The sequence below is a fragment of the Dinoponera quadriceps genome, unplaced genomic scaffold (assembly GCF_001313825.1).
Source record: "Dinoponera quadriceps isolate SergipeBrazil2010 unplaced genomic scaffold, ASM131382v1 scaffold1872, whole genome shotgun sequence".
NCBI lineage: Eukaryota > Metazoa > Arthropoda > Insecta > Hymenoptera > Formicidae > Dinoponera > Dinoponera quadriceps.
In genome coordinates, this window is record NW_014555944.1 from 795,395 (window position 1) to 822,994 (window position 27,600).

A 27,600-nucleotide genomic window follows, 5' to 3' on the forward strand; every position below is an offset into this window, starting at 1 on the left:
ACGCTCATTTCCGTGTATATATATATATATATATATATATATATATATTTATTTATTTATTTATAGTTATTTTTTCCTTCGATTATAACAAGTCAGCGATTCAAAGTTAACGTGTAGTCGCGCGTGTACCCGTGAGCTTCGCAGGCCTCTTTCCCAGTTTCGTCTCGTCGCGAGAACCGGGATGGCGAAAAAGAAAGGAAACTGTTTTGCATAAAGCGTGAAGTAACGAAGCAATCGTCCTAGGGGTAAACGAGAGAAACAGAGAGAGAGAGAGAGAGAAGGGAGGGGGGAGCGCGTGTAAATAAATAAAAATGACAAACGGACGACACACCACGCTTTATCGGGCGGAATCAACTCCCCCTCGGCGCTCGACGGCGCGAGATACAGGCGACCTTAGACAAACAAGCGGCTCTTTAATCCTTTTCATTGTGCCGCGAGGTGTGTGCGATCACGCGCGCGAAAGGGAATCGTCGTTCGTAAGGCAGGAAGAATCGCGCGGCGGCGGACTCGTCTTAAATGACGCGTGCTTCATTCGAAGCGTCTGCGTTCCATGTCGAAGTTGAGAAAGAGAGGAGACGCCGGGGCCACCGTGACGAGAATAACGACCACCATAGGGGCCGCCGGTCCATTGTGGCAGCGCCCGGGGAATCGAGTAAATTGGCTGAATTGGCCCGTCCGTGAACCGCGCCGCGACCGGCAGACACACGCACACAGGCGGAGCCGCAGATGCAGATGCGCGATAGATCCCCGCAGTTGCGTAACCCGCAGACGATCTCCCGCCGGGCCGAAGGAACCCGGGCCTTTCGGACGCTGCGCGATCGCCAGCCGGAAAATTACTAGGTGGAGTCCTTCTGAGTGCTGAAATATAGAAATTCTTTCCCCGTACGCCGGTTCGCGGAAGGACGCTCGAGGCTGCCGACACGTTTAATTTCGTTCGGATCGCGGGAAAGAGGAATTAGCTGGCTGTGTACACGGAAAAGATCATCTCCCGTCCGAATGTTCGAACTTCCTCGCCGGCTCTTCACCGGTGTCTCAATGTCTAATTAACACACAGCTCATGTGTTGCTACTTTCATTTTGACGTTTTCCTGTGTCAGATTTTTATGTCGGTTTAGTAATTCGATATTTATTTCGCGTGTCGTTTAAAAATGAGATATTCTTTCGAGTTGTTTTGATACGATTCTTTCGAGAAATCGACATTTTCTAAAATTATTTTGACATCAACGTGAGTTAAAGTGAGTCTACAAGTAATATCGTGAACTTTAACGTATGAAATAGTCAAATTTTGAAAGCAATGTTTCTATTACGAATACTTTAAATCAAAGTGATTAATTTCATGTGTTATTATAGCATGAGAAATGTGTTCTCCAGAATTATATATTAAAGCGTAACATTTATTTGATTTAACATACATCGTACGGACAGATATGTTTCAGCAATAATTTTTACATGTTTCTTTAATTACATTTTCTCGTATTTTTTCACTATTCTTTGTGTTATTCCATTCGTAAGTTAGAACAACATACACAAATGTAGAACATAATGTATTGTCGAATAATTGACATTTTTAATGTGTTAAGAAATAGAAGAAAGAACACACGACGAATATATTATCTTAACATAAAATTTAGAGTGGACTTTCTCGGACATACGAAAAATGTTAAAATTAACATTTTACTGTTTACTATGTAATACAAAAATTTAATTTAGTTACCAGGCCTGGCTTTTGGCTGTGGGAAGCTAGAAACTAGGGACGAAAAAAATATGTTAAATTATCTAAATTTCAGTTTCCATTACATGAACAGCTAATTTTTTAAACCCGTGGGAGTCAGTCTTTAGGTGTAGGAACGAATTCTTTTCTGTGTGCGATTTCGCATTCGTTTCTCTTTTTTTGCACGCGCGTGTGTGGCACTCGATAACGCGGACGAGGATTTGAAACTCGCTGCAACGCGTCCCTCGCGTGCGAAAATCCACGTGGATTCTTTCGCGATTAACCGACCGCGCTTGCCGGCCGGCGCGGATTCAGCGGCTGATCGCTGGTTTTGTATCGGGTGCTGACGCTCGAGAACACCAACGAACGGCGTTCATTGTTCGATCTCGCGTCCAAAGCGGAATATGACAATGTAACGGGAGGGGGGAAAAAACAGAAGCGAAATTAATTACGTGCCGCTCGTAATTCAACGAGCGTTGCAATTTAATGCGGTGTACGTTGCAAAATTTATTTATGGCTACTTCCGAGGAGTTTGCTCGCCCCGAGGAAAGGGCGGAGGGGGATGGTGGTTTTGCAAAAAAATGTCTCGGAAGCTGAAGTGGCGGAAAAAGGTTCGTGCACCGCACAGCTGGTCGCAGCATGCCGTGCATCAAGAAGATGAAAGATATTAAAAAAAGTTCCGCCTTTCCTTGCGTATAATGAACGGCCGTTGTTTTGCGCATCCATCTGCCGCGCGCGCGAGAGAGGGAGAAAGAGAGGCGAGTGTAACGTCGTCACCGGGGCAGCGCACAGCCCGTGAGAAAATATTGCGGATTTCGAAGGAACGAAATCGCGAAACGATCAAAACATCCCGTTCTATCGTATTCCTTTTATGCTGCAAGTGGGGAAATTATTGTCTTTTTGTCTGCTTGAAAATTTCACCCGAGTTGAAATTTTAGTCCTATTTTAAGTCTTATTTAGTTCTATATTAAGGCTTCAAGGGTCTTCTATTGCGCTCCTTTGACGCTACAAATGGGGAAATTATCACTGTTTCCTCCGCTCGAAGACTTGAAGACTGAAAGAAGTGCCAATCAAACTGCAAAGGGAATTTAGACCTCCCGGGAGGGAATTTTCAACTCTGCGCTCAAGCGGAGAAAACGGAAACAACTTCCTATTTGAGCATCGACAGGAGACGTCGCGAAAATAGGAAAAAGGGATCTCGTCCTCCGTCCGATCGAATCGCGGGCGTCGGCGCGTGGAAAATCGATCCTTCACCGAAATCCGCCAGATGCGGACCTTAATGGCCAATCGGCGTGTATTGTCTCGCCGCGTGCGTCGGGGGCGCGTGCAGCCATAAAGAACGCACGACACGCACACTACTTTCACAGCTGCCGGAAGTATACATCTGCTAACGCAGAATCTACTAACCGTGCGGAGGAGATCGGGCATCGGTGAGCAACGCCCTCGACGACGATCCTGCGTCCGCTCCGTCAATTTTACGCGATCGTGGAATCGCGCGTGTGTGCCTCTTTGTATCTCTCTTTTTCTCTCCCTCTTTTCTTCTTTCTGTCGCCGAGACGAATAATCAAGACGGTTGATTAAAGTCGGAGAAACGCCAACGAAACGAAATAGAGTGAGAGAGAGAGAGAGAGAGAGAGAAGCTTACACGTGGCGGGCCGCGGACAGACGGCGGGGCCCACCTTTATTTTCGAAAAATAGCAGCAGCTGCCCGGAAGAAACGATCGCGGCACGACGTGAGGCTCGTGCTGAACACCTTTCGCCTCTAAATCGAGGGCTCGTGGATCTCGGCACGATTTCAACGATAATGCGCCTCTAAATATACGAGGATTCCCGCGCGAGCGTGTGCACAAATTAACGATCGCGCCGGGAAAACAAGAGATTTCTGCGCGGCGATAAAAATGCGCGAGACGACACACCGAGATTGATTCATTGCGAAATTTTCAGGCACGGACGCTGCTGCGCATCTACGACGCACCGCTTAGAAATAAATAACATGATGCTCGAAGGAGGAAAAGGGTAAGATGACGCGTCTCTCTTTCTCTCTCTCTCTCTCTCTCTCCTTGTCTCTTGAAATCATTCGCGTCATCAATGACGAGAACCGAGAACGCAGTCTTGTTGTTGGCCATTATTAAAACGGCATACGGCAATCAAGTATCACGGAAAAATCGCTCGCATGCGTGCATGCGTGTGGCACGCGTGTGGCATTTCGTTTAAGATCTCTTCGTTATCTGCCGCTTGTAACGGGCCGTTTGCACGCATAACTCACCTCGGGCCGCCGTTGTAAACGAAACTCTCTCGCAGGTGTCTTCTTCGATGAAGAAGTTATCTCTTACCGGCCGATAATAAATAATTCTTCCGCCGCGGGTTTGCGCTTCTCCTCGCGAATTATCGTCGCTTTATCAAGATCGAACCGCCGTTAAGGCGAGATAGCGAGAAGCGAAGAGAAAAAGACGAGGGGAGCGAGAGAAAGAGAGGGAACAATTTATTATTACTTCCAAGAGAGAGAGAGAGAGAAGGGGGGGGGGAGGGACAGAAAGAGAAAAGAAAGAGGCTTTATCGAGATAAACGAGGAGAAGTACAAATGGATACGATAAAACGCAATTATATATAAGTGACGGAGGTATGTGAGGAGGTATCTCAATAGATACGTTAATTCAATAATTAACGTTCAAGTACAATCAACAGTGTCTCGTCTGTCTAAAATCGGTCTGTTTAAATTAATTGCATCGGGACTCTATTCTCATCGCAGTGCGCGACGAGTACGCCAAACACAAAACTGACGAAAATCAATGCAAGATTACTGTAAGAACCAGTATAAAATCGCAAGTTTCCAATTCAGCGTGTGCACCCGAGTCGAAATTTGAGTCCGAGTTTAAATCTAATTTAGTTCTACATTAAGCGTTGAAAAGTCTTGCATTGTACTCTTTTGACGCTACAAATGGGGATATTATTGCTGTCTTCTCCTCATTTAGGCTCTGGAGGACTAAATTCCTTGCGTAGCATTAAAGGAGCACTCATTGTGCTCCTTCGATGCAAATAAGCGGGAACTTACTTCTGTTTTCTCCGCTTGAAGACAACGTAGAATTTGAAATTTCAACTCGGCTGAAGTGGCGACAGAAGTAACACTGGGTCGTACTTGACGCCGTCTACCAATTAGAGAGAGCATCACAGAGGCGGCAGAGAAAAGACGTTTAAAGAGACTCGCTCTTCGACAACAAGTACGCGATTCCACCGCTCTCCGCTTCGCCGTGAACGTCGTGGCCTTTTGGAGAACTCGAAGACCGCGCAAACTTCGCAGCTCGTCGAGTTACGAGGTCGCACGGCTATCGAACGCGCCACGATTTTCCGATCAACGTGACCCGCGGAATGCTACGGCCGGGCGCAACGTTTTCAACCCTTTTTTCGTATTCTCACCCCCGCAGCTGACGAGCGCGGGATACCACCTGACGGTTACCACTCGGGACAGCTGTTCTCTCCCCTTCGCGGGCCCGTGCATCCTCCCCCTCCGTCGCCCCGCGCTGGCCCAGCGCAGCCAAAAAACCGAGACGATTTCATGTGGTGTATAAAAAAAAGTCAAAAAACCACAGGGGCTTCGTCCCGAGCGGCAGGATGTTCGGTCGGCGGGGACGAAAGGGAGGACGTGAAACCATCGACGGTGGTTCTCGCCATGAGACCGCATTGTAGCGGCGCGTATCGTTATCGATTGTCATTCGTTTGATGCGTATTAATCCTGACGGAAGAAAGGATCTGTTAATAAATAGATAAGATAGATAAATAAATAGATATTTGATTAAGTTGGCCTGAAATAAAGAATAACGTGTACAGTAAAAAATTTCCTGTTAAAAACAGTCTATTGAAATTTTGTCAACATTAAATCATTCAAGATGGCTCTGAGAATCGGCGATTGGTCGAAACGTCTGTTATTTTTGTTTCATGTAAACTTTAATACAGAGAATCAGTTAGTCGACCGAGGTAGACTCTTATTGGCCAATTTTGTTTATTATTATTTTTTCAACATATGCTTATAAGGCCAATATATTATATTTAACGTTATATTTGCATACTTCTTAACGCATTCCCCATGTTAAAGTAACGTAAGATTTCAGTGGATCGTTTTTAACACGAAACTTTTACTGCATGCATAATAAAATTGAATTTCAGTGTAATTTCACGTAAATTCGTGAATTCAAACTCAGTGTATTGAGGCATTATAGTTAATTCAACAGATCGAGATAAGATAAAAAATGTATGGACACTTGCATGAATTTATCGGAGTGAATAAATTCATATTGTTGTAATCGAGTCTAATCGATGCTAATTCGTCCCGTACATATTAATTACTTTATTTATTTTATCATTAATCTTTCATCGTTAACTTCTCTTCAAACATTACACCGTTCGCCGTCCTATGAAAGCATAATAATAATAATGTTTACATGCATTACGTTCACCTACATCGCACATTCGCACGTATTCAAACACGCACATTCGTGAATGCTGCGAAAGCGCGGCCTGAGAAACAAACTCGCTTTGCATATTTGTGAGGACTGGAATCTGAACTTAACAAATAAGAGAAATTCACCACTCTCGTCCAATAAGATTCCGAGATCTCAGAATTGACTGAATCAGTCTCAATCGGATTGTTTGCAATCGAAAACTTGCATCGCCATTGTAACGCTCATTACCTTATTTCGTTGTTTCGATTATTTTCAGATAAAGCAGTTAACAGCAATACTTGCTGACGCCTTTTAGTTTCTGCATTTTTCTGTTCTTCTTCCCTCTTTCTCTACTTATGCATATGCTGGGCGCAATAAAGCAAATTATTATCATCATCATCATTAGTTCCCGAAATATCTTAATCGGAAGTTTGATCGACGTGAAAATTCGGGAAAACGAGCAACTACCGGTTTGTTCCATCACCTTCCATCACATCGTCGCGCACGATCTGTCATCAATCTGTCATTTACTCGATCAAACGTCCGTAGTCCATATTCCCCGACCTGTCTGTCTCCGCTATCGTCCTGCTATATCCGTCGCTGTCGTCGCGTCCTCTCCTCCGAGTCCTCCGGCTCTCCGCGACCGACTAACCCGGCCAGCAATCGCGGAGGGATCGCGAGACGGCGGCCAGGAGGTCGGCGATCGCGGATCGCGAGGGACGGTAAGAAAGCACATAGATTCTCCTGGTAACAGCAGTCCGGGCTGCCCCCGGCTTATTTTCGCCGGACGAACGTCGAAGACAACAAAAGTACCTCGACGGAGCAGATGCATGGCATGTGCTACGAACCGACACCAGATGCCCCATTGGCGTAGAGATCCCTCCCGGCGAACGACCCCGATAAAGGTGCACACGGCGCGATTCTTTTCGAGTTTGGTCGCGTGCCAGATCCACGGCTCGACCCTTCGAACGGGCCCTCTTCTCTCGCGGACCGTTGCTGCCGGGAACGTCTGAAGGGCGTCCAAACGGCGCTTTCTTAACGTTCGTGTTTCCGCGACGTCGGTCTCACGTCTCGAGAGATCTCGCGTGAAATATACGCGATACACGTGATACGTACGTATATCTCTTTCTCTCGCTCCTCGCATCCACACAGTGAATCGTGAATGAGGGGTCGGCGATGTGTCGATGAGAGGTGGAACGTCGTCTCTTTCACGCAAACGTCGAGAAGAAGGAAGAAAGAGAGAATCGTTATCGGCAATTGCGTCTCGATTCGTGCACGTCGACTGGTCCCCGTTCGGTTGAGTCTGCGTCGCATCGAGTGTTCTTCACTTGTTTTTATTAGAAAAAAAAATAAGAAATAAATCGTTACACATTCCATTTCACAGCGCGAACGCGAGATCGCAACATCGGTGTACGCAATGACAATCTTGCGAGGCGGTGTCATCTCGATTGGAAATGCCGAGCCTCCGCGAGATCGGTGGCCCCTAATTAAAATTATTCCAAGGATCCGACCGAAAGATCAAAGTCCTCGGGAGATGCAGGGAGGTGAGTACAGTTCTTGGCGACGGATCAAAGACGCATTCTCGACGATCAGAAAACGAGCGCTACGTTGGAGGAGTGGAAAGACGAGAACGAGACGGCGGACTTAATTAACTTAGCGGTCGTTTATTTACTGTGTGTGGTCAATGTTATCTACAATGATTTATTGTAAAAGTAACAATAGTTGTGTATAAGTTAAAACGATATCATACATATGTACAGAGATATTTTACGTTACTCGGTACGATCGATCGCGCGGAAAGGACGCGCGGGAAGTAAGCAGGATCGCCGGAAGCAGACGGACTCTGAAAAAATGTCCGGCTATTCGTTTTGCGATTCGTATCTCCTTTCTACGCGATCAATCACGACATACAGGTCGCTGGGACGAGTGACGCGCGATCGAGGTCGGCCGTCGATCCTGAATCACTCGCGAGAATCGGTCTTATTTTACTTCATCTTTAATTCTTTCTCTCTCTCTCGTTTTTTTTATTTATTAATACCGAATTGATCGAACGTCGGCGCTGCGAGGCGACGTGTGACGTCCCGATCAATTCGTCGTATACGGGGAACGACGATCGTTCGTCCTAAATAATAATTCACTGTGATCTACGGCCGAATAAGGTTCCTACCTAGTCGCTGAGCTGTCGTCGTCTCTCGCCTAGTCCGAATTATGTACATACAATTTTCGGGGCTGAAACGTTTCCTTGCTATTGTCGACATTGTGGCCAATTCTCCTTCCTATACGATCCGACTGAAAATCGTCTCCCGCACGTAATCGCCGGCAAAATGCAACGATCCAGAGGAAAAGGAGATATCGTCGAGGTATTAAAACAACTCCTCCGACGCAAAGTTCAAAGTAGATCTTGGATATTAAAATAAAATTCGTATCTACATGCAAATGAGAGGTCAAATTGATGCTGTTATCTATTACTTTTTACCTTTTTCGCAAAATCGTGAAGCCCAGGCGCGCGAATGTCACGCTGGCGACAATTGAGAGCGATTTTCGCGATATTTCGCCGGCGATTGCATCGATGCTTATCTCACGTAACAAATAATTAACAATTCCCCCGTTCTCCGTTATCCTGCTTAATCAACTTCGTCGATCGTTCTTCTTTGACTTACGATAAACTAACCTAGGAATTTGTTCTATGAATAGCTAGTTCTGTGATTCACCGAACGTTCTCCCAACTCGTCCGACGATTCCCTAACTCTGTCGGGGATATTTTCTCTCAGTGGCTCCCGAAAATCATCTCCCAATCATCGCGAAGGAGCACTGTCGGGAATTTAAGGGAAACGGGAGAGGAGCGCGAATGGGATCTTAGTTCCTGATGAAACGCGATCTCTACGAGATTCTCAGAGAACGGCGCTCGAAATTAGAACTGTCAAAGACAGAAATCGACGTGCTTGGTTCCAGCACGGTCTGGGCGTTCTCTATCATCGATGATTCAACGAGAGAGCTCGACTTCCGCGAACCAAACAAAAATAAGTCGCACCCTTAGACCATCGGCTGCGTTTCCAATCTGTGCGTGGAGGGAAACATCACAAACTGTGCTGAAACCAAGTGTACGATTGCATTCACATCGATACCGACGTTACGAAACGTACAGCTAACGAGTCGACGCCGCGACGAAACCGAGTACACCGAGCGATAATCCGATCGATGAAGTTTCAGCAACGTAAGGAAGAAAATGGTAGGAAAATCGAGAGAAGCGCGAATTACATGAGCGCGAAACCCGAGCGAGTCGGCGGCTCTCGAGGAAATTAGGGAGCTCCTCCTCGGGAGGGAAATAAGAAAGCGAAGAGAACCCTGCGCAAACTTCACGACACACCGTGTTCGCGTTCTTCAGCGTGCAAGAGACAACGAAGACAGAGAGAGAGGGAGATGTGCGATTAATTTACTTAAACAATAAGATCAATTTACTCGGAACACTTCCTCGAGACTCCGGAGAATATCCCCCTCTCGCGATCTCTCGGGAGAGAGGGCTCCTCGACGACGACGACGCGTCCTCGTGAGAGCCTGCAATAATCGTTCACTACCTTGATCCGGGAGGGCTTCATCGGCCGAGTCAATCCAGGGCCAGATTCATATCCTGCGACTTGGCCTCCGTATAGCCGGTGTGCTGGGCGAACGCCCGCTCCCTCTGCAGGTCCAGGTGGTTCTTCATGGCGATTACCGTGGGATGATGAAGCGGCAGGCCCTCGTCCTCGACGAGGTACCGGAGCGCCTCGTTGGCGCAGGCGTCCCAGCCGGCCGCCCAGGAGTCGGTGTCCTGCTGTTGGTGGCCGAAGTACTTGTTGTCAGGTTGCGCGGCGGCCTGCTCTCCCGTTCTCAGACGCTGATCGAGACAGATGTAGCCGGGGAAAGCGTGACTCGCCGCGTCCTTCGGCTCGAACGACCGGCTGCGCTGCTCCTGCCGATCTTGGCGGTAGGCGTCGAAGCTCAGGAAGGACTTGGTGCGACCGGCGGTGCTCCGCTCCTCGAACAATTGCCCGCTGCGGGCGAAGAAGTCGCTCTGCTGATGAACAGGCGCCTTCGGCTCCGCTTGATCCTGCAGGCAGCCGCGCTCGAGGTAGCTCGTGTCCTGCAGCATCTCCACGCAGTGCGCCGAGCCCCCCCGGGCCTGATGCGCCCCCCTGCCGGAGGTGGACGGACTGGATCGTGTACTGGAGTACTTGAGCTCCTGCGCGAGCGAGGCCGCGAGGTGATGCAGCAGCCTCGCGTTCCCCGTCTCCTCGTCGTCGTCCTCGAGATCATCGATGTCCACTTCGACACCCTCATCCTCGGATGAGGACACCAGGTCCTCGTCGCCGTCGTCCACGCCTAGCAGCGTCAATAACCGTTCGGCGGCATCTGCGCAACGTTGCAAACGGCAAAGAGATTATCTGCCAATGCGGAGGATAAAACTCGAAGATTACTGGACGGATCCAATGAAGGGAGGATATTACTCATCGGCATGCGGGGAGGAGCCGACGGGAGAGGGGTAGAAGGGGGGGGGGGATAAATCGATCTCAGCCGGATGGAAATACTCGTAAATAAAAGCCGAGAACGATCGAGGCCGGACCTAGGATAATCCAGCGGCGCGAAATTGATATTTAAGACTAATAACGGGTTGTTATCGGTGTAATAACGGAAATCGTGTCGTCCTCAAATTACGTCGCTTTGTACATCGCGACCTCGTGCCTTGTAATCTTCAATCTTCACCGTCGGCCCGCATAAAGTACATCGTGGCCGCGCGAGTATATCGAGAGAACACGTCGGGCGGATAAGGCGGTTCACAGGAGTCCGTTCTGGGAACGTCCGAGGGAGGAGGGGGCCTCGTTATGTCGCGCCGGATGCTGGGCATTGAGATTTCTCCCGAAAAGGACGAGACGTCGCAGATGCAGATAAAGGCGCGACGGAGTCAACGACAATAACTGGGACGGAGTGATAGATAGGCAGAGAGGAAAAGAGAGAGAAGTCGCGTTATTGTAACAACCGGACCAGAACGAGCGATTCGATGAGTCCGCGCGGCGGCCCGGTTTTGCGCTCCTGTGGGAATCCCGGCCCATAAACGTCCCACGGGAACTACCTGTCGCGCAGCCGAAAACCCACCCCGTCATATCCGTCCTGCGAATCGCCGAATTTCGCACGAGTCTCTCTCTCTCCTCTTTCTCATCTCCCTTCGCGCGAGCGCGCGCCTGTCTGTATAAGTTTATGCGTACGCGTGTGTGTGGTTGCTTCACGCGGTTATACGAAGTGTATCGGAGCCGTGTACGTGTACCGGGCTCGCCGTTTGCACACCCTTGCGCGAGCGGAAAGGTCGTCCGACGAGGGTAACTTCGATATACCTGTTCCTGGGAACGGGAACGATTTCGATCGGTAGGTGGCGATCGATGAAATTATACGTTCGAGTGAGAAGGTATCGCGGCACGACAGATGATAATTAAAGTTTGTAATTATGTAAATTTTCGTGGAACACACATCGTAAATACAATGATTTGTTCTGATTACGCGGATTTAACGAAGCGCGTATCTGAAAAGCTGCACGAACCGCGCTCGTCTCGCGCGAATGGCGCGTTGGCGAGACTATTGAATAATAATAATAATAATAATAATCTGACGATTACACGAGCTTCATATCGGGGATTATCGTGATAAAAAGATGCATATTTAAAACGCGACTGACGATTTCGCCCCGAGGGTCGAAGCCAATTCTTATGGCGGGATTTAATATACAAGTCGACGCGATATGCCCGTTTGATTAAAAATGTAAAGTGCAAAATCGAAAGGATTTTATTGACAGCGGTCAAAAGAGTTGAGTAGGGTGTGCGCTTGCGTGGACCCGTTATATCCAATGTCCACGTTATTACCACACTTTTTCTTCGACTAGCGTATTCAATCGTTCGATCCAAGTTTTTCAGAAAGGCAGGCGTACGTTACGAGTCGTGTCGCGCGCGCGCGCTCTCATTCTTTCTTCTTGATGGTAATAGAAAAGTCTGGACCAGTCGGGAGCGAGTTCGTTGATTCTTCTTTTTTTCCAACCAGCTCCCTCTCTCTCTCTCTCTCTTTCCCTTTCTCGCTCTGTTACTCCCCTCCTTCCCTTCCTTCCCTGGAAGACGCTAATGTGACTCTTTCTGCCGAACGTTCCCACAGGGGTACCCGCATTTAAATGGTTTCTGCGGTATCTAGCGAGACGGTATTAGGTTGAATTAGGTTAAGCGACGATTTAAAGGGACTGAAAGGCGTCTAATGAACGGATGAGTCGTTTGTTTGTTTCTACCCAAAAAACCGCAGATAGAGAGACCGTAGGAAATAATGAAAGTCGCTGCGACATCGCGAGTATGTTAGTATGAATTATAAATTTCCTAAAGTTATACGTTCGAAGCAAAATAATCAATAATTCTGAAACTTTTGTATAATGTTTCTATATTGGACCTTAATATCACAATAGTTTTTCATTAAAATACAAAACGCAATTTAGAAGAAATTTAAAAATAAACGTTAAAAATCGGACATTAATTTCAAGGAATACGTATGAAAAGTGTCATTTTTAGTTGCAAATATCTCTTCCGAATAGTCAGTCGTTTTCTAACTTTACAAACATGTAAGTGGTATTTCTATCAACGCGCAGCTAAAATACGAAAGGACTGCTAAGAAAATGGTTTGAGGAGCCAGCCGCCTTGAAACAAGAAACTCGCTGAATATATACCGAATGTGCGGAGAATATCTCCCTTGCGAAATAATCCGCGAAATCTCTGTTAAATAAGCCTCATAAAATGCATTACGTCAAACGTACGGATAAACAATTATCTTCCCGACGACCAAAATGACCAAGTTGTTCCGCCGGTCTCCGCGCGGATACTTAAACGTGACTCACGATAACGCGGCGCTGCAAAGTGCTTGTCGTTCATCGTCGATAATAATGCGGCGAATTATCGCAGCGAAACTATGTATATAACGAATTACCTTTTATCGGCCGATCGCTCAGCGTCATCGTGACGACCGTAAATTTGTTTACATTCGCTTTTACAACTCGCGTTACGATTTATATTATTCGACGATACCGTCTGAAATTGCCCCGCCGGGGGAGGTCATAATTCTCGTCGGTGAATAGAAATTCCCGTAGCTGTACGTATACAGCAGAATGCCCAGCATTAGCATAGAAAATTCATATTTCAGGAGGATCGGCCGAAGCGGTGACGCGAAGTTATTTTCTCGAGCGATACGCGCGCGCGCATCCAACTTAGATATTCCGTGATTAACGACGTCGACCTAATAAATTTTAATGGTTCACTCGCACAACGCCACGGAAATAAATACGGGTACAAAGTTGCACATTCACGCCGACATCCGCGTCATTTGCGCCTTATTAAAAGTTTTAATCGGACCGACTCCCGATGATCGCGCGCCTGTCGCCTTTCCCGGTGCGGAGTCGTTCTATATCGCCGCGAAAATCGCGCCGCTCGGCGGGCTAATTGAACGGCTCTCATACAAATAAGAGTAAACTTCTAAAGTGCGTAAAAAATTAAAAAAAAAAAACAGAGAAGAGTACGTCGCGGTACTTATACTTTATTATTATTTTCACGTCACTCTCTCCCTCTTTATGCGTGTGTACAAGATGTCTCAGCATAAGGAGAACACCGAAATATCTCCTTTGTTTTTAACAATGTGAGAAATGTGCTTAGAGCACAATTTAAATGATCTCGCAGAAGGAATACCGTAAAAGGCAAATTTTTTAAATCGTCATTTTGTTCGATTGCTTTTTTAAAACATATTCAGGCCGCAAGGTGTTTTCTTACGCTGGAACCATCTCATAATACATTCGCACACATCTTGCGAAAAAAGTCGAACAAATCCGAGCGCTCAATTAATGCCTTCCGCAATCGGAAATTTATTCAGCTATTCCTTAGTTATGTCGCATTCGTGAGCCTCGGGAGCTCCGATGTATCGCTGAGAAATGGAAAAATTAGCGCGGAAATTCTCACGCTCGTAGGGAGCACCGAGGGAAAGGCGACAGCAACCCGACGTTATTATAGGAAACACGGTCGAGGCATTTTTCAACGGGACGCGAGCTAGGATTTTCTGGGGCGCGCGAATCCTACCAGGGGTGGCGCGCAGGTACGCCCTTACGACCGTCGTAAAACATTTCCACTTTGCGTCAGTGCTTTAAAGGGAAGCCAAATTTCCCGTATTCGCGAGCAAACTCGACTTGTTCTATCCCGCGGGGAACGCGATAGAATCGCTACGGAGGTGAAGATAGAGGATGCGGATATATATATATATTTATATGTGTGTGTGTGTGTGCACAGCGAGGTAGCAGAGATACGTGCGTGCTCTACGACGTAATTAAGCAACAATGTAATCAGGAATAATCAAGGGAGAACTGACGCAACGCGCAAACATAATTATCGTCGAGCTCGTAATTCGCATTATGCGTGCTTCAGCCATTAAAGCCCGACGTATCACATGCACAATGTTATCCGCATGAATCAGCGTAAGACGCAAAAATACGCACTGCCGAGTTATAAATTGCGCGTATTAATAATCCGAATCCTAACCGTAAGTATAGTTCAATCGACCGGTCGAAAACTTATAATCACGCGCGCCAAGTTCTCCGGCGTACCATATCGAATTACCGAGATTACCATGAATAAATCACCGTGATTTGTTTACGAGAGACCTGGTGGGCTTAAAAGCGAGTAAAGGGTAAATTACCTCGTATGGTAGGCGAACTATCCGTGATGTCGGTGGCCAAGTCGACGAAATCCTCCAAACCTCCACCGTCCCCGCCGCAATCCATCATTGTGTCCTGAGCAAAAAGACGGAGGGAAAAAGAAAGATCTATTCTGTGAAGTTGTTACAACAGCCGAGCCCGAGAATTGGCAGATTAAACGGGGAAAATCTCTCTCTCACTCTCTCTCTCTCTCTCTTTCCTTCTTTCTTTCTCTCGCTCGCTCTCACTCTCTCTCTCCCGATCTGTCACGCGTTTCACGGTCATTAGTCTCGATCGAGAGACTCGGCGGGGAATGAATCAGTTTATTGTTTGAAGCACAACTGTATCGTTTAAATCGGGATTGAAACGCCGCTTGAAAAAAGGCTTTTCGCAAATTATCCACGCCGCCATACCGTGGATCGTTGAAACGTACGCAAGCGTACGTATATATAACGTGCGGTTCGGGCGCGATTCGCGGAATATCCGAATTTATTCGCAGACGCGCGGAATTTAATTAAAACCCGCGTCGCCGGCGGCATCGCCGCGCGAAATGTGCGCGAAAGCGGCGAAATATTATAATCGCAAAATAAATAATCGCGATAAAATACGACGCGCGTTAATAATGCCGGCTGTAACGCCAGCCGGAATTTCGCTCGGCCGTGCGAAAGGGGCTCAAAATTCAAGCGTAACCGTCAATTTCGGCGCGAGACACCGGCGACGCTGAACGTCGTGAATTATTGCTAGTAGCCGATATATAACCACGAAATTATTAATGCCGCCGTTTATATAACTTTCACGCGACACAGCGCGCATTAACGACACTTGGCCGAAGCCCGGCAGGCCGTCAATTTGCCGCGAAACTTAGTAATTCGCGAGGAAGCGCCATCCACCGTTAGCGGCGACCCGATCGAGAAAGACTTTCCCCGAAATAATTGCCGTCCACGATAATACGCCGATCACTCCTAAGGACGATTTCTCTCTTTCCGACGCGATAACGAGCCCTTCGCTCCCGAAATTTTAACAACTGCAAGCCGGAGACTTGCCGAAAGCGCGAAAAGAAGATTAAATTGAAATGATTTCTCTGCCTTCTCACACATCCGATCTTAAATATATTTTCATCGCTCTAACGTTGTTCCTCGTTATTTTCCTCCAGCTACCGTAAAATATTCGTCGGTTCATCACGAGAGTATTCCGTTCAATAATAAATTATGATTATAACAATATTAGAGCAATTTTAACTTCCCGCACATATAGAAAATACATATTGCATCCAAGTAAATGTGATATTCGCTTCAAGTGTTTCTCACAAGTTTGCGTAAGTATATCATAAGTTCATCGTAAGCATCAAACTTCTTCAAAATATATTCAGGATCCTAGATAAGTTTAGTATACTTCAATCAAGAATATTAAATTAAAACGCTAAAACTAAAACTTCGGTTTACGTATTTTAATTAACCGGATTTAACTTTTCCTCGATAAAGTTTATAATCTTGAAAAGGGAGAACAAATTCTTCTTTTGAGTAAATGATGATGAGCTTTTCTAATATTTGTCATGTAAAGATATTTTAATATTTTTTACACGAAAAAAAGGAGATTTTTCTGTTATAGCTAATCACGCTTTAACTGAAAACGTTTTGCTGCGATGCTCAAAATTTGCTGCTATAACTAAAACTTTAGTTACCGTTGCTAGGTGCACAAGTGCCATACCTAATACATGTCTACTGTAGTTAAACTTGTTATGCACTAGCTAAATCTCCGTTGTAACACATGAATAGATTTAGCTACAATGTGTACACATATATTGGATATGGCACACATATACACTTAGCATCAGTAACTAAAGCTTTAATTACAACAACAAAGTTTTAGCCACATCAACGATACTTTATCAGCTAAATCGTGATTAAATGTGCCAGCAAAATTCTAAAATCCTTATATTAAGAACGTATTCTTTGTTCAATGTAATCATTACTTAAAAGAACAAAAATAAACTGAGTAATTGCTTCCCTTCGCAGCAGTAATACAATCATATTTTTCTCTGTGCAGTCTTCAGAGAAAAAAGTTTAACTTTGCTTCTAAAAGATAACTCGGAAGATGTTTTACTTTTTCCGATGTATTTCTCAAAATTTCAAATACTTTTGAGACGTCATTAAGAAACTTCCGTTGGATCTACAAATGAATCTCCAGCTGCGCATCAATTGCGCTCGCACGAATAATTCGCCGATATTCCCCGACTCAACGGTGTACTACTATACACCGATCCTCGTAAACGCTACACACATTAAGGTTCCTCGTACGTCATGATCGTCCGGTCGACAATAAAGAACGCAATAACGATTCGATCAGCAGTAAAAGTCACCCCCTCGCTTTAACTCGTGTTCCATAATAGAGAATGACCGACGTCGGTACGTCCCGCATTTTTCGAACTGCAGACCCCGGAGGCGTGGGAGACTGGCGAACTTTATGTGTGACCTTGGCTCTTCGTAAAATTCCGAAGATTCCCGGCACCCGGGATAGAAGAGACGAGCGACCAGGCGTGTGGTAAATATCCCGTTTTGTCTGCCACCCCGGTGACCCAGTGACCGGCGGTAAATACCACGGGGACTGTTACGGCACCGTTGTCGTGACGCTCCCTTTTCCATCGTGAAAGAAAGAATGGAAAACGTGTCTCCTCAGTTTTCCGAAAATGCGATCTTTCCCGGACACGAGCGTCTTGTATACATAAAGGCGTAAAGCGTACGCACGGTGCGGACTTTTGAAAGAAAAGTGGAGGAAATCTACGGGGTTTTCTTGCAGCAGCAGGCGGTGGCGAAGAACGCGTGCGATTCGCGTGCGGTACGAATTCCCTTGGAATGGGTGAAAGCGAACGTGGAGAAAGTTCGTGAATGGGTTAAGACGATCGTGCCAACCGAGATTGGGGACCTAAGGACGGAAATTGCGCCGAAACGAAACGGCACGAATGATCATCGACGACGACGACGATGATCGCTTACGAGAAGACATCGTTCCCGACGACTTCCGCGACGACGTAACGGCGATGAACGGGACTTTCGTCACCCTGATTCCTATGATAGGAATGCATAGAGCCACGATGGAGTCGAGTGTGATAAAGCAAATTTTAGAATTACTGATTCGAGAAATTCACATGTCAACCAACGTTTGGAGTTCGCGCGCCGTTTCGCGATGTATCGCGGATAATGATGGAAGCAAAGGATGATTTTGCCTCTTTGTACATTACTTTCGAGTACGATAAAGTATACGACACACACATACACACACACACACACATGATATAGTGATTACTTATAAATTAACTCAATTACGGGATACACGGGCGCAGATCAAGCGAAATGGCAGAATAAATCGGCAGCTCGCGCTCGCAACAACGTAACGCATAAATTTCCGAGTTAATGGAAATTAATATGCATCGACACGGCTTCGGAGGACATCGGCGCGCGGTCACCCCGATGGCGATTACGATCGGCAACGACCGGCCGAGAAAAGCACCGAGCAGACGCGCAAAGATCGTTCCCGATCGGGACTCTCGCACGTCGCACGCTAATTACCGTCATCGCGTCAAATCATAGCCCCGACGGCGCGGAATTATGATACGCCGTTATCGATGCACTCGCCGCTGCTCTCGCCGCTAATTGCATCGATATGGAAATACATTGAAACGAAACGAGCTCTCGACGCGTTCGAGCGAGCAAACGCGCGCACGGCTGACGCCGAGCCTCATCTCCGAGCGGGATCGATGTAATCGATATATGCAAACGAGTGGTTATTGTAAATTTCCGCCGTTAAGGGTACGCTTTCTCCCGATCGGCGAGAAGATAATCGCGGCGCCGCCGAATCCGTAATGCGACCGCCGAAATGTGGCGAGCTTAACTTCGAATCTGATAAGGACCTTTTCGCCGATTCCTTCTTTCTCTCTCTCTCTCTCTCTCTCTCTCCTGCCTCGTCGTTTAATCCCGCCGATTAAAGCCGATGCGCGCGTAATAAACGCATGCAAATTCGGATACGGTCTTCCGACTCGATGTTACTCCGCGGTAATGGCAACCGGCCGGCCGACCAGTCGATTGAAATATCTCGTCTAATCGAGAAGAAGCGAAGAGGCGAAAATAGATCTCGGCGGTGTTTTCGGTTGTCCGAGTGCTCCCGTGCGCTTCGGTGAATGGACCGTTCCGAGAGTGTAAGGTGCAGACCGTGATGCATGTTGCCGGCTATTGATTCCGAACGTTCGCGCACGGTACGATATATACAAATCGCTCTGCCCGAAGATCCGAAGAAAATGTATACTTTCGACCGAACGTGCATTGACATATACATGTCCCACGGGTAGAAACGAAAGAGAGAGAGAGAGAGAGAGCGGGCTTAAATTAGGTTGCAATTGATACGTGCAAACGAGAAAGCACGACGGATGTCCCTTCGTGACGGGCGCGATATTCGGGCCATCGATCGTGTAAAACGCGAGTGTTTAGTTAACGGGTCACAGACACGCCCGTTTATCTCCGGCAAACCGTAGAATCCACGAGCACGGCGATACGTTACCGGTGCAACGCCGCGAGTAACATTCCGAGGAGCGTCGCACAGTCGCGAAACTCGAGTGCTAAAATCCCCGGAGAACCGCGATACCGATATTTAATCAATCGCCGCATCAAAGAATTCTCTTTCTCTTTCTCCGTCTCTCTCGTTTTACTATATTTTAATATTGTTATTCATGATTATTTTCTCTATCGCTCTTTTCTCCTTTCTTTTAAATACATTCATATATTTTCACATTCACATATTTTCAATTCTTTTCTCTCCTGATTGTTTATTATGCTTCTGTACAGTAAAGAATTTTGTGCAAATAGGGGGATATGTTAAAAGTATACAAATATATGTTAAATTAACATATTCATCTTGTTAGCACTAGAACCGCGGCAATTTTTCCTTTCTACAACCGTGAATGGGTCACTTTGGACTCGTTTCTTTCCTTGTAATTATCCGTGGACTATTTTGAATTTTATAATATTGTTTCATTGTTTTATGATAAAGAAGGTTCCCCAGTAATGAATATCCAAAGAAATAGGAAAAAAGAATCTACAAGTTGGTCAAAAATAACCCAGCTGCGATTCTAATGTTAAAATAATACAAAAATTGGACCGTCTTTAATGTAAAATTTTTATTGTGTATTAGCAAATATCTATTTCTTCATCTATCTATTTATCTATCTTCAAATCTGAATTATCGTGCATCTCTGGACACGTGTTTTTAGTCAATTGTCTTACTGCTTCGACGCCTGAAAGCTTCCAATATTTGTATTGCATGCATCGCGACTTTTCTCGATAGACTTTGGTCGCTCGCGATCTTTTACGCCTAATTAATAGCTATAATTAGCGCATTTTTTCACCTTTAATCACTGCCGAAAAATAATGAGAAGGTAGTTCATGGCGAACCGTTGCGGATCGCGAGTCGGATGATCGATCTCGGCTGTGCCGGGTGTGGGCGCATTTTTCATTCGGGCGAAATAATAAGCGGAGTCGCCGCGGTTCAATTAGGCAAATTGATAAATACAAATGCCGGATTCGTCCTTCAGCGCCGCCTTTCTCTATAGACGTGACTTCTGTTATGCTCGTCTGAGCTCCATTTCTCTCTCTCTCTCTTTCGAGAGAGAGAGAGAGAAAGAGAGAGAGTCGAACGGCGAAGTAAACAGCAATTTGCTGCTATTTTTTTCTTTCGACGATGGTCCACCGAAGTAGAGCGTCTCACGCGCGCGCGCGCGGGTCGCCTAATTAAATTGCGTCGAAAATAATATAATCATGGGCCGTGCAGGAAGACGAAAAATAAGAGAGCGCGACCGCAAACGAGCTTACGATAAGCGATTAACATGCCGCCGCAGATAAGACCGGAGATCAGGGCGACACGAAGTTCGAGCCATCCGCGGCGCCCGCAAAAATCCGTAACAAGGTTTCGAAATATATTGAAGTGTGCCTCGGAGATATCGGCAGGCGATAAACCGGCGAGGTCGCGTGAAAATTAAACGTTTACGAGAGGAGCGGATGCGAGACGACACGAATTAAATTGCCGGTGTCGCTCGAGTAGATGGAAGTCATCCGCTGGAAGATCGCGAACGGCCGCGATAAATCTCGATAAATCGACAGGTCGATAAATTTTCCCGCCGGACGCGACCCGCTCGATGGATTTCGGGACCCCGTTTAGGAACTTCGTCCTCGCATCTCGCAGGACCAGGATCACAAATACTCTCTCTCTCTCTCTCTCTCTCTCTCTCTCTCTTTTGCTCTTTCTCTCGGCAGCAGCGGCGTTTTTATCGAGAGACTCGGGGATATAAATAGAACGAAGGGAGAGAATGCAAGGCGAAGGCGCACAAGTACGGCACGTAACGTCGTAACCGAAGGGACACGTTTGACCACTTCAGTGCAGTCTTCTCGCGCTGGTTACCAGGCGGACATTAGAGAGCAGACGAGGTGCCGCGGATAATGCGGCCGGTATTCCGAATTCAAAGAGTGTCGCCGCCCGGACACGGTTCTGGTCCTGAGAGCACCGGCCGAAATTTCGGCGATGCGCGCGCGCGGTGCGTCGTGAGATTTAACGGGGAGGCGGTGAATGAAACGCTTATTTCGGGGAGGACGCGATCCGCATTCGAGCTCAACGAGCTTAGCCCCCGAGTATTACGAGAGAATATTCCAAGAGAGAATGAGAATCGCCGTGATATCTACGCTGAGACAGAATTGTGCCGTGGAACCTAACACGGAGAGACATTCCTCGAACGCGAATCACGTTCCCGTCGTCGCTAATAAATGCAGATTTCCTCTCTGGAGTGTAATCAGTGCGTTATCACTGAGAAGCAGTCAGTGGTCATTAGTGATCATAATTATAAGTATAGTAACGCAAATGAGTGAAATTTCGCTGTAAAAGTCTGTTGAAAGCAGCAATCGCTCCCATCGAAGAAATCCAATTGCAGAAATAGTGAAAAAAGATATTATTTATTGCTTCTTTTTTATATTATCTTGATCCCACTCTTGAAGTGTTGTTACTGATTTTGCCCGAATTGTTCTTAATTAATTCTTAGTGTTTAATTGATTCAGTTTATATCGTATTTGATGAATACATTTATCTTAATGGGACCCGAAATTTCCAGCTCTTGTGTCTGTTGCCATACGAATTACGCAAAGAACGGCATATAATTGAATGCAATACGATATACATATTTAGAGGAGAAAGTGATATCGTGGACCTTGTAGGTATTATAACCCCTCTTAATAATCCCGCTATTAAGTGACGATTCTAGCGATTACTTATGGAATCATTTGTTTATGTCTTAAGGAATTTTATGGAATTATTTGTTTATGTCCTATGGAATGTTATTACGTATGGAATTATTTGTTTAGTATCACGTCGTTATTCAATGGTGATAATATGCCAATACACAATAGCCGATAATTGAAAAACAAACGCTTTGTCAAATGTAATTGTTAAATTTTCAATTTAAAATCTTTTATTAACAATGTTATTGTACAAAATGTGAGTGGAAGGTCATTACATCATCTTCTCCTCTACATATTTCTGTTACGGGACAGTGACTCGCAGTGAATCTTTCATTGATCAAAATCAATGAAATATTCGAGAAAAGATGCGAGTGGAAGAGTTTCAATTAAAAATTAACGAATATTCATTGATTATCAGTAGAATATTGTCTCACTCAATTAGTGACATTTTCACTGATTTATCTTAAGAGAGTTGGCGTAAAGAGATCGTTGTCCTGACAGCTCCCTCTCTCTTTTTCTCTCTTTCTCTGCCTGCCGACGATCGATGACGATTCGGGCAGAGTTTCGCGAGAACGCCTTGCATATCCCATTAATCATCAATAACGCAATACCAACTTCGTGATAGAATTCGCGACGAAGTCTTATTTGCGTTTCCGTCCGTGTGCTTCTCGGGGACGGGCCGAGTCAGCCGCAGATTAGATTCGAACGAGTTTTCAAGACGGGTGGGGGAGGGCGGGGACGCCGCGAGCGGGGCAAAATCGAAATGTTCGGCGAACCTCGGGGATGATCAAAGTTCCAGAGGTGCGACGGGGCGAATTCGAGCGGCTCGTGCAATAAATACAAATGTCGAGACCGCGAAGAAACGGCGACGGGGGCGCCGGGCGCGTCATACAGCGACTCCCACACATTTTATGCGAGATCGCACCCTTCGAAAAGGATTCCTCTCCCTCCGAAGTTCCGAGACGAAGCGCGGGACGTCGGGAACGCAGTTAACTGCAGAAAGGGCGCATCCCTCCGCGCGCGCGATGGGACTCGATTTGAAATTCTAATTCTCTCCTCCCGCCTTCTCCGTCCCGAACGCCCGGCGAATCCCGATAGAATTTTAAGCGAGAAAACTCGCGGCGATAACGCGCCGCGAAAAGATCGAAGTCGAGAGATAAATAAGTAAGTAGACGCTGGCGCTGCCAGACTGCGTCCGGCTTAGAACCCAAGTTTCGTAAACAGGAAATTACAGTTATCGGATGCGTATCGACCACGGGAACGACGGACAATGAACGAGGGCAAGGCAAACAACGTGATGAAGATAGCGATTCTAAGGGATCGATGTAATTCCATAGTCTCGCGTGAAAAGCGGGTAATAACGGACGCGCGTAAATCGATGCGCCCCTTTTACCGTTAATAATACACCGACTGCGCGGGACGAAACGACCGAGAGAGAAAGAGACACATACACAGAGAGAGAGAGAGAGAGAGAGAGAGGCGGGTGGGAAAAGTGAGGAAGAAAAGGTTGCCTGTGTAATCCTCTCTTGCTCCCTGCGTCGCATAAATCGCGTATATCGTGTGGATAGAATCAGAATTACTTGAGAGAGAGAGAAAGAGAGAGTTTTTCGCTTTAAATGGAGATTTAAATCACCGAATGGGGAGTTTACGCGTTTGTCGCCGTCTCCATAGAACTCGAGTATTTCGCTGTAATGGTTATGGAGGACGGGAAAAGCGAGCGGAAAAGCGACGGTGGACATGACAGGGAAGGACGACACGTTTGCTACATCCGGCTCTCTCTCTCTCTCTCTGGCACACTATATTGCAACTAAAGAAAGAAGGAAAACAAAACGGATGGAAAAGAAGAAAAAATAATACAACATTGGTTTCGCAATCGCAGGCCGAAAACGAACGAGCGTGCCGCGTTCGGGGAACGTGCAAAAAACCGATTCGCCCCTTCGCAATCGATTTCGAGCAGGTGCGCTTTGGCAGCGGGACGCGTCGCTGCAGCCTCTCGCGATGCATTCCGCGGTGCAATCGTATAAATACAGATGACTATCAACGACGGACGACGGATTGGAATTTTGTCCGAGCAGCATATCGACCGCGAGGGATAGGGAATACGTATTACGGATGCTACGAGAGTTAGTACGACTATTCGACTTTCAATAACAGAAACGACATACACACACCGCGTTACGCGGTTGGCACACACGGTACGCGGCTGGTACCGTAGAAGTGGCATAAGCGTGCGTTCATTGTGTTGGTCGATCACGCCAATGTAAACACAGAATCCGTGCCAATATCGCCGAATTGTATCTCGGGCGCGTTTCGCTAAGCATAGAGCGATGATGGTGCGAATTTCCGCTTGCTCGTTGAATTTCTCGTCCGACCATCGCTGCTCTATATTCGCGGTTTCGCTTTATATCATTGCGTTTCTACAGTTCGACGCATTATCGCGACCGATTATCGTTAACTACCGGACAGCTCGGAACGTTTTCTCTCACACGAGGTAGTTCGTTTCGCGTGGTGGCCAGAGAAACGCAGGTCGGGTAAATTCGTATCCGCGCGTCATCCGTCAGCAACATCGCCTTATCCGTCCGCACGCAAATGCGATTTGAATACTGCGGCACGCAATTCGACCCGGGGGGTTCGAAAGACGAAGGCGCAACACGCGCGAGCAACCTCGTCAGACCTGGAGAGGCTGCGAGAACGCGAATTCGTATCTCCAATTTGTCCGCTCTTACGTACCTCCGACAGGGCGTCCTCCATCATATCGCTCGTGTCCCTCATGACTCCCGATGGAAACTAGCACCGACAACAATCACTCAACGCCCACGATATATACGTTCGGCTCCTTCTCTCCTTCGCGACTCTCCTCTTTCCCCGTGTCCCTATCTATCTATCTGTCTATCTGCGCGTCTATCTTCTTTACTTCTCCTCCTTCCACTTCCCTTCTTCTTCCTCCGTTTCTCCAATGTGTAAAGATTTCCCTGCCTCTCTATCTTTCCCTCTCTCTCTCTCTCCTCTCTTATCTCCTATCGGGAGAGCGCACCGAGAGAGCCTCGAATATACCAGCTACGCGTGAACAAGGCACGATGACAAGTGCTCGCTTCCAGCAGCAGCGAGGAATTCCGTGACGTCACGAGCACATTTCTTCCATCGCCAACGGGCAGGCGATCTCGCGAGTTCGCCGTTCGGCTTGCCGCTGCTGCTGCTGCACGGCTTTTGACGGATCGATCGTATCGCGACGTGTCGCTCTCCTGGGGGCCGCTCGCGCCTCTCCGCCTCCCGCACTCTCGTAGTCGTCGTAGCGATTCTTCTCGAATATACGCCTGGCCGCGAATGCGTGCGCGAATCGCGCGAGACTCTCACACGCGCCGCACTTCGCGGCGATCCGAGCGTCTCTCGCCGTGCGTGCGTAGCTCGATACTCTTCGCCGGGAGTTGGAAGCGACCTCGCCGCCTCGGCCCCTCAGCAGCAGCTCGGGACTCCGCGATCCATCGGAGTGCGCGACTTCGGAGACACTGCCGCCGTGCGCGCGCTGGCAGGTAACGCCGAGTGTGCAGGTCGAGACCCTCCTGCCAGAAGGCAGACCTGCCTCCATGACAGTCGCCGGCGCGCACTCGCGCGCTGTCTCTCGGCCCGCTGCCGCCGTTCTATCCTCCTTCCTCCACGGTACGCGTCCCTGTTCCGTCGCACTTGCACGATAACCGAGCGCCCAGGGACGACGAGAGAGAGAGCGCCCTCCGCCCAATTAAGAATCGTTCCCGAATTTCCAGCTAGTCCGTCTGACCCCTTTAACGTTGCGATCGGAGAAAATTGACGAACGCTCGATGCTCTGTTGTTCGCTATTACGATTACGTCGCGAATAATCGCGATTTCCCGCCGTCTCTCCGGCAGACCGCAATTGCATGGTAAAAAATCCCGCGTTAGATTCAACACGTTTCGCACGTCCCAATCGGCACGCTCGAATTTTTCCGCTCATTTAGCGCGGGATGAATATGTTGAAAAGTAACAGAAATACCACGTCGAAAATTGGCACAAAATTAACATCCATAATTTGTTGACACCGAAGCATAAAATGTGTTATTTTAACACTTACGTGTATTAATTATCAGCATAACACAAAATATTGAGATAACGTAAACACAATTTGTTAAATTAACACATGGCTGTGTTAACAATTTAACATAAATATTTGAGTAAAGGCCGGTTTTAACACAAAGCATATTTATAAATTTTTATTTGCATAAACAAATAACGAGGCGTCGTTGCGCTCATTTTCACGTTTCTAGGTTTCCCGAACACCGTTTTGGCTCCCGTCATCTCGATAGCTCAAGGAAAATGACAATAGGCGATTGGCAGTCCCATGTTTTGATCCGCGCACAGTTCTCTTTCCTTCACGATAACGTGATCAGGGAAGAAATCATGTCAAATCCATTTGTCGTAATTATATGCTAATCGTACGTGGTAGAAACCACGTGTCACAGAGTGAAATTAATCACTCGGCGGAATCAATAAATCCATCTTGTCTACCAATTAATGCTCGTCTCCTCTCTAGTCGCCACTACGAAACGGCACTGCGATCTCGACGTGTCTCCTCTCAGTCTAACCTTCATTCACGCGCTTCGTTCATCTTAGTCCACGCGCTCTCACACACACACACACACTCTCTCTCTCTCTCTTTCGGCTGTGGTCGTACGACTTGGCTCCGGAGCAGCTGCCTCCGGGTCCCTCTCCTCGCGGACTTCCTTTCCAGACGTCGTGCCACCGCTTCCTCGCCGCGGTCTCATTGTCGTCGCGACGCTGTACGACCGCGACGTTCGCGATACGTCAGGCGAAACGTGCACGAACGTCGCAATCGTCGGCAGAAACGGGTCCTCATAATTGACTGATGAACCTGCTGGTGTATCTCTCTCGTCCTGAGACGAGAAACGCTTCTCGAGTAACCTGTCGCGCGAGAGATGAGAAAATAGGTCTATTAGTTTCAGCTGCGTTTTTCCCCGTGTTTTGTTTCTCTTCGCCTTCTTGCACTTGTTTCTCTTCGCGCTTCTTGTACTTCGGCTTCTTCACCGCGTGTATTTCGCTTTAATCGCGGATTGCGCGAGAAAGTACATCCGAGAAGAACAAGTCGGAGCGATTTGAAGCGGCTTCGTCGGATATTATCGCCCTCCGCGTTTCTTTTTCTTCTTCTTCTTCTGCTCCTCTCGATAACGCGATCGGAACTGTCAAATTCATTTCATTCATTTCGCTCGTCCGAGCGTTCCCAAAATTTCACGTTCGAACGTCAAAGTAACACCGTTGATACCGCATAATTTTGCATTGTAAATTGCGACCGAAGCGTTGTTATCATTCGGCGGAAGCCTCAGCATCTCCGGCTATATCATAGCTCTTCTCACCTTCCGACGCCATCGATAGCGCGTATTTACGCTCCGGCTCGCGCACGTCCCGTGTTATGTAAATCGCCGGA

At 47.2% G+C, this 27,600-nt stretch overlaps 1 protein-coding gene across 1 annotated transcript; it reads right to left on the bottom strand.

Moving 5' to 3' along the window:
* Positions 1 to 7,790: 7,790 nt before the first annotated feature.
* Positions 7,791 to 25,648, bottom strand: LOC106745946. Its single transcript, XM_014621999.1, has 3 exons — positions 24,879 to 25,648; positions 14,880 to 14,973; positions 7,791 to 10,535 (listed from the first exon to the last, which is right to left on the bottom strand). Exons 1-3 carry the CDS (start codon positions 24,918 to 24,920, stop codon positions 9,751 to 9,753), a joined length of 921 nt encoding a protein of 306 aa, XP_014477485.1. The 5' UTR covers positions 24,921 to 25,648; the 3' UTR covers positions 7,791 to 9,750.
* Between the last annotated feature and the right edge of the window lie 1,952 nt (positions 25,649 to 27,600).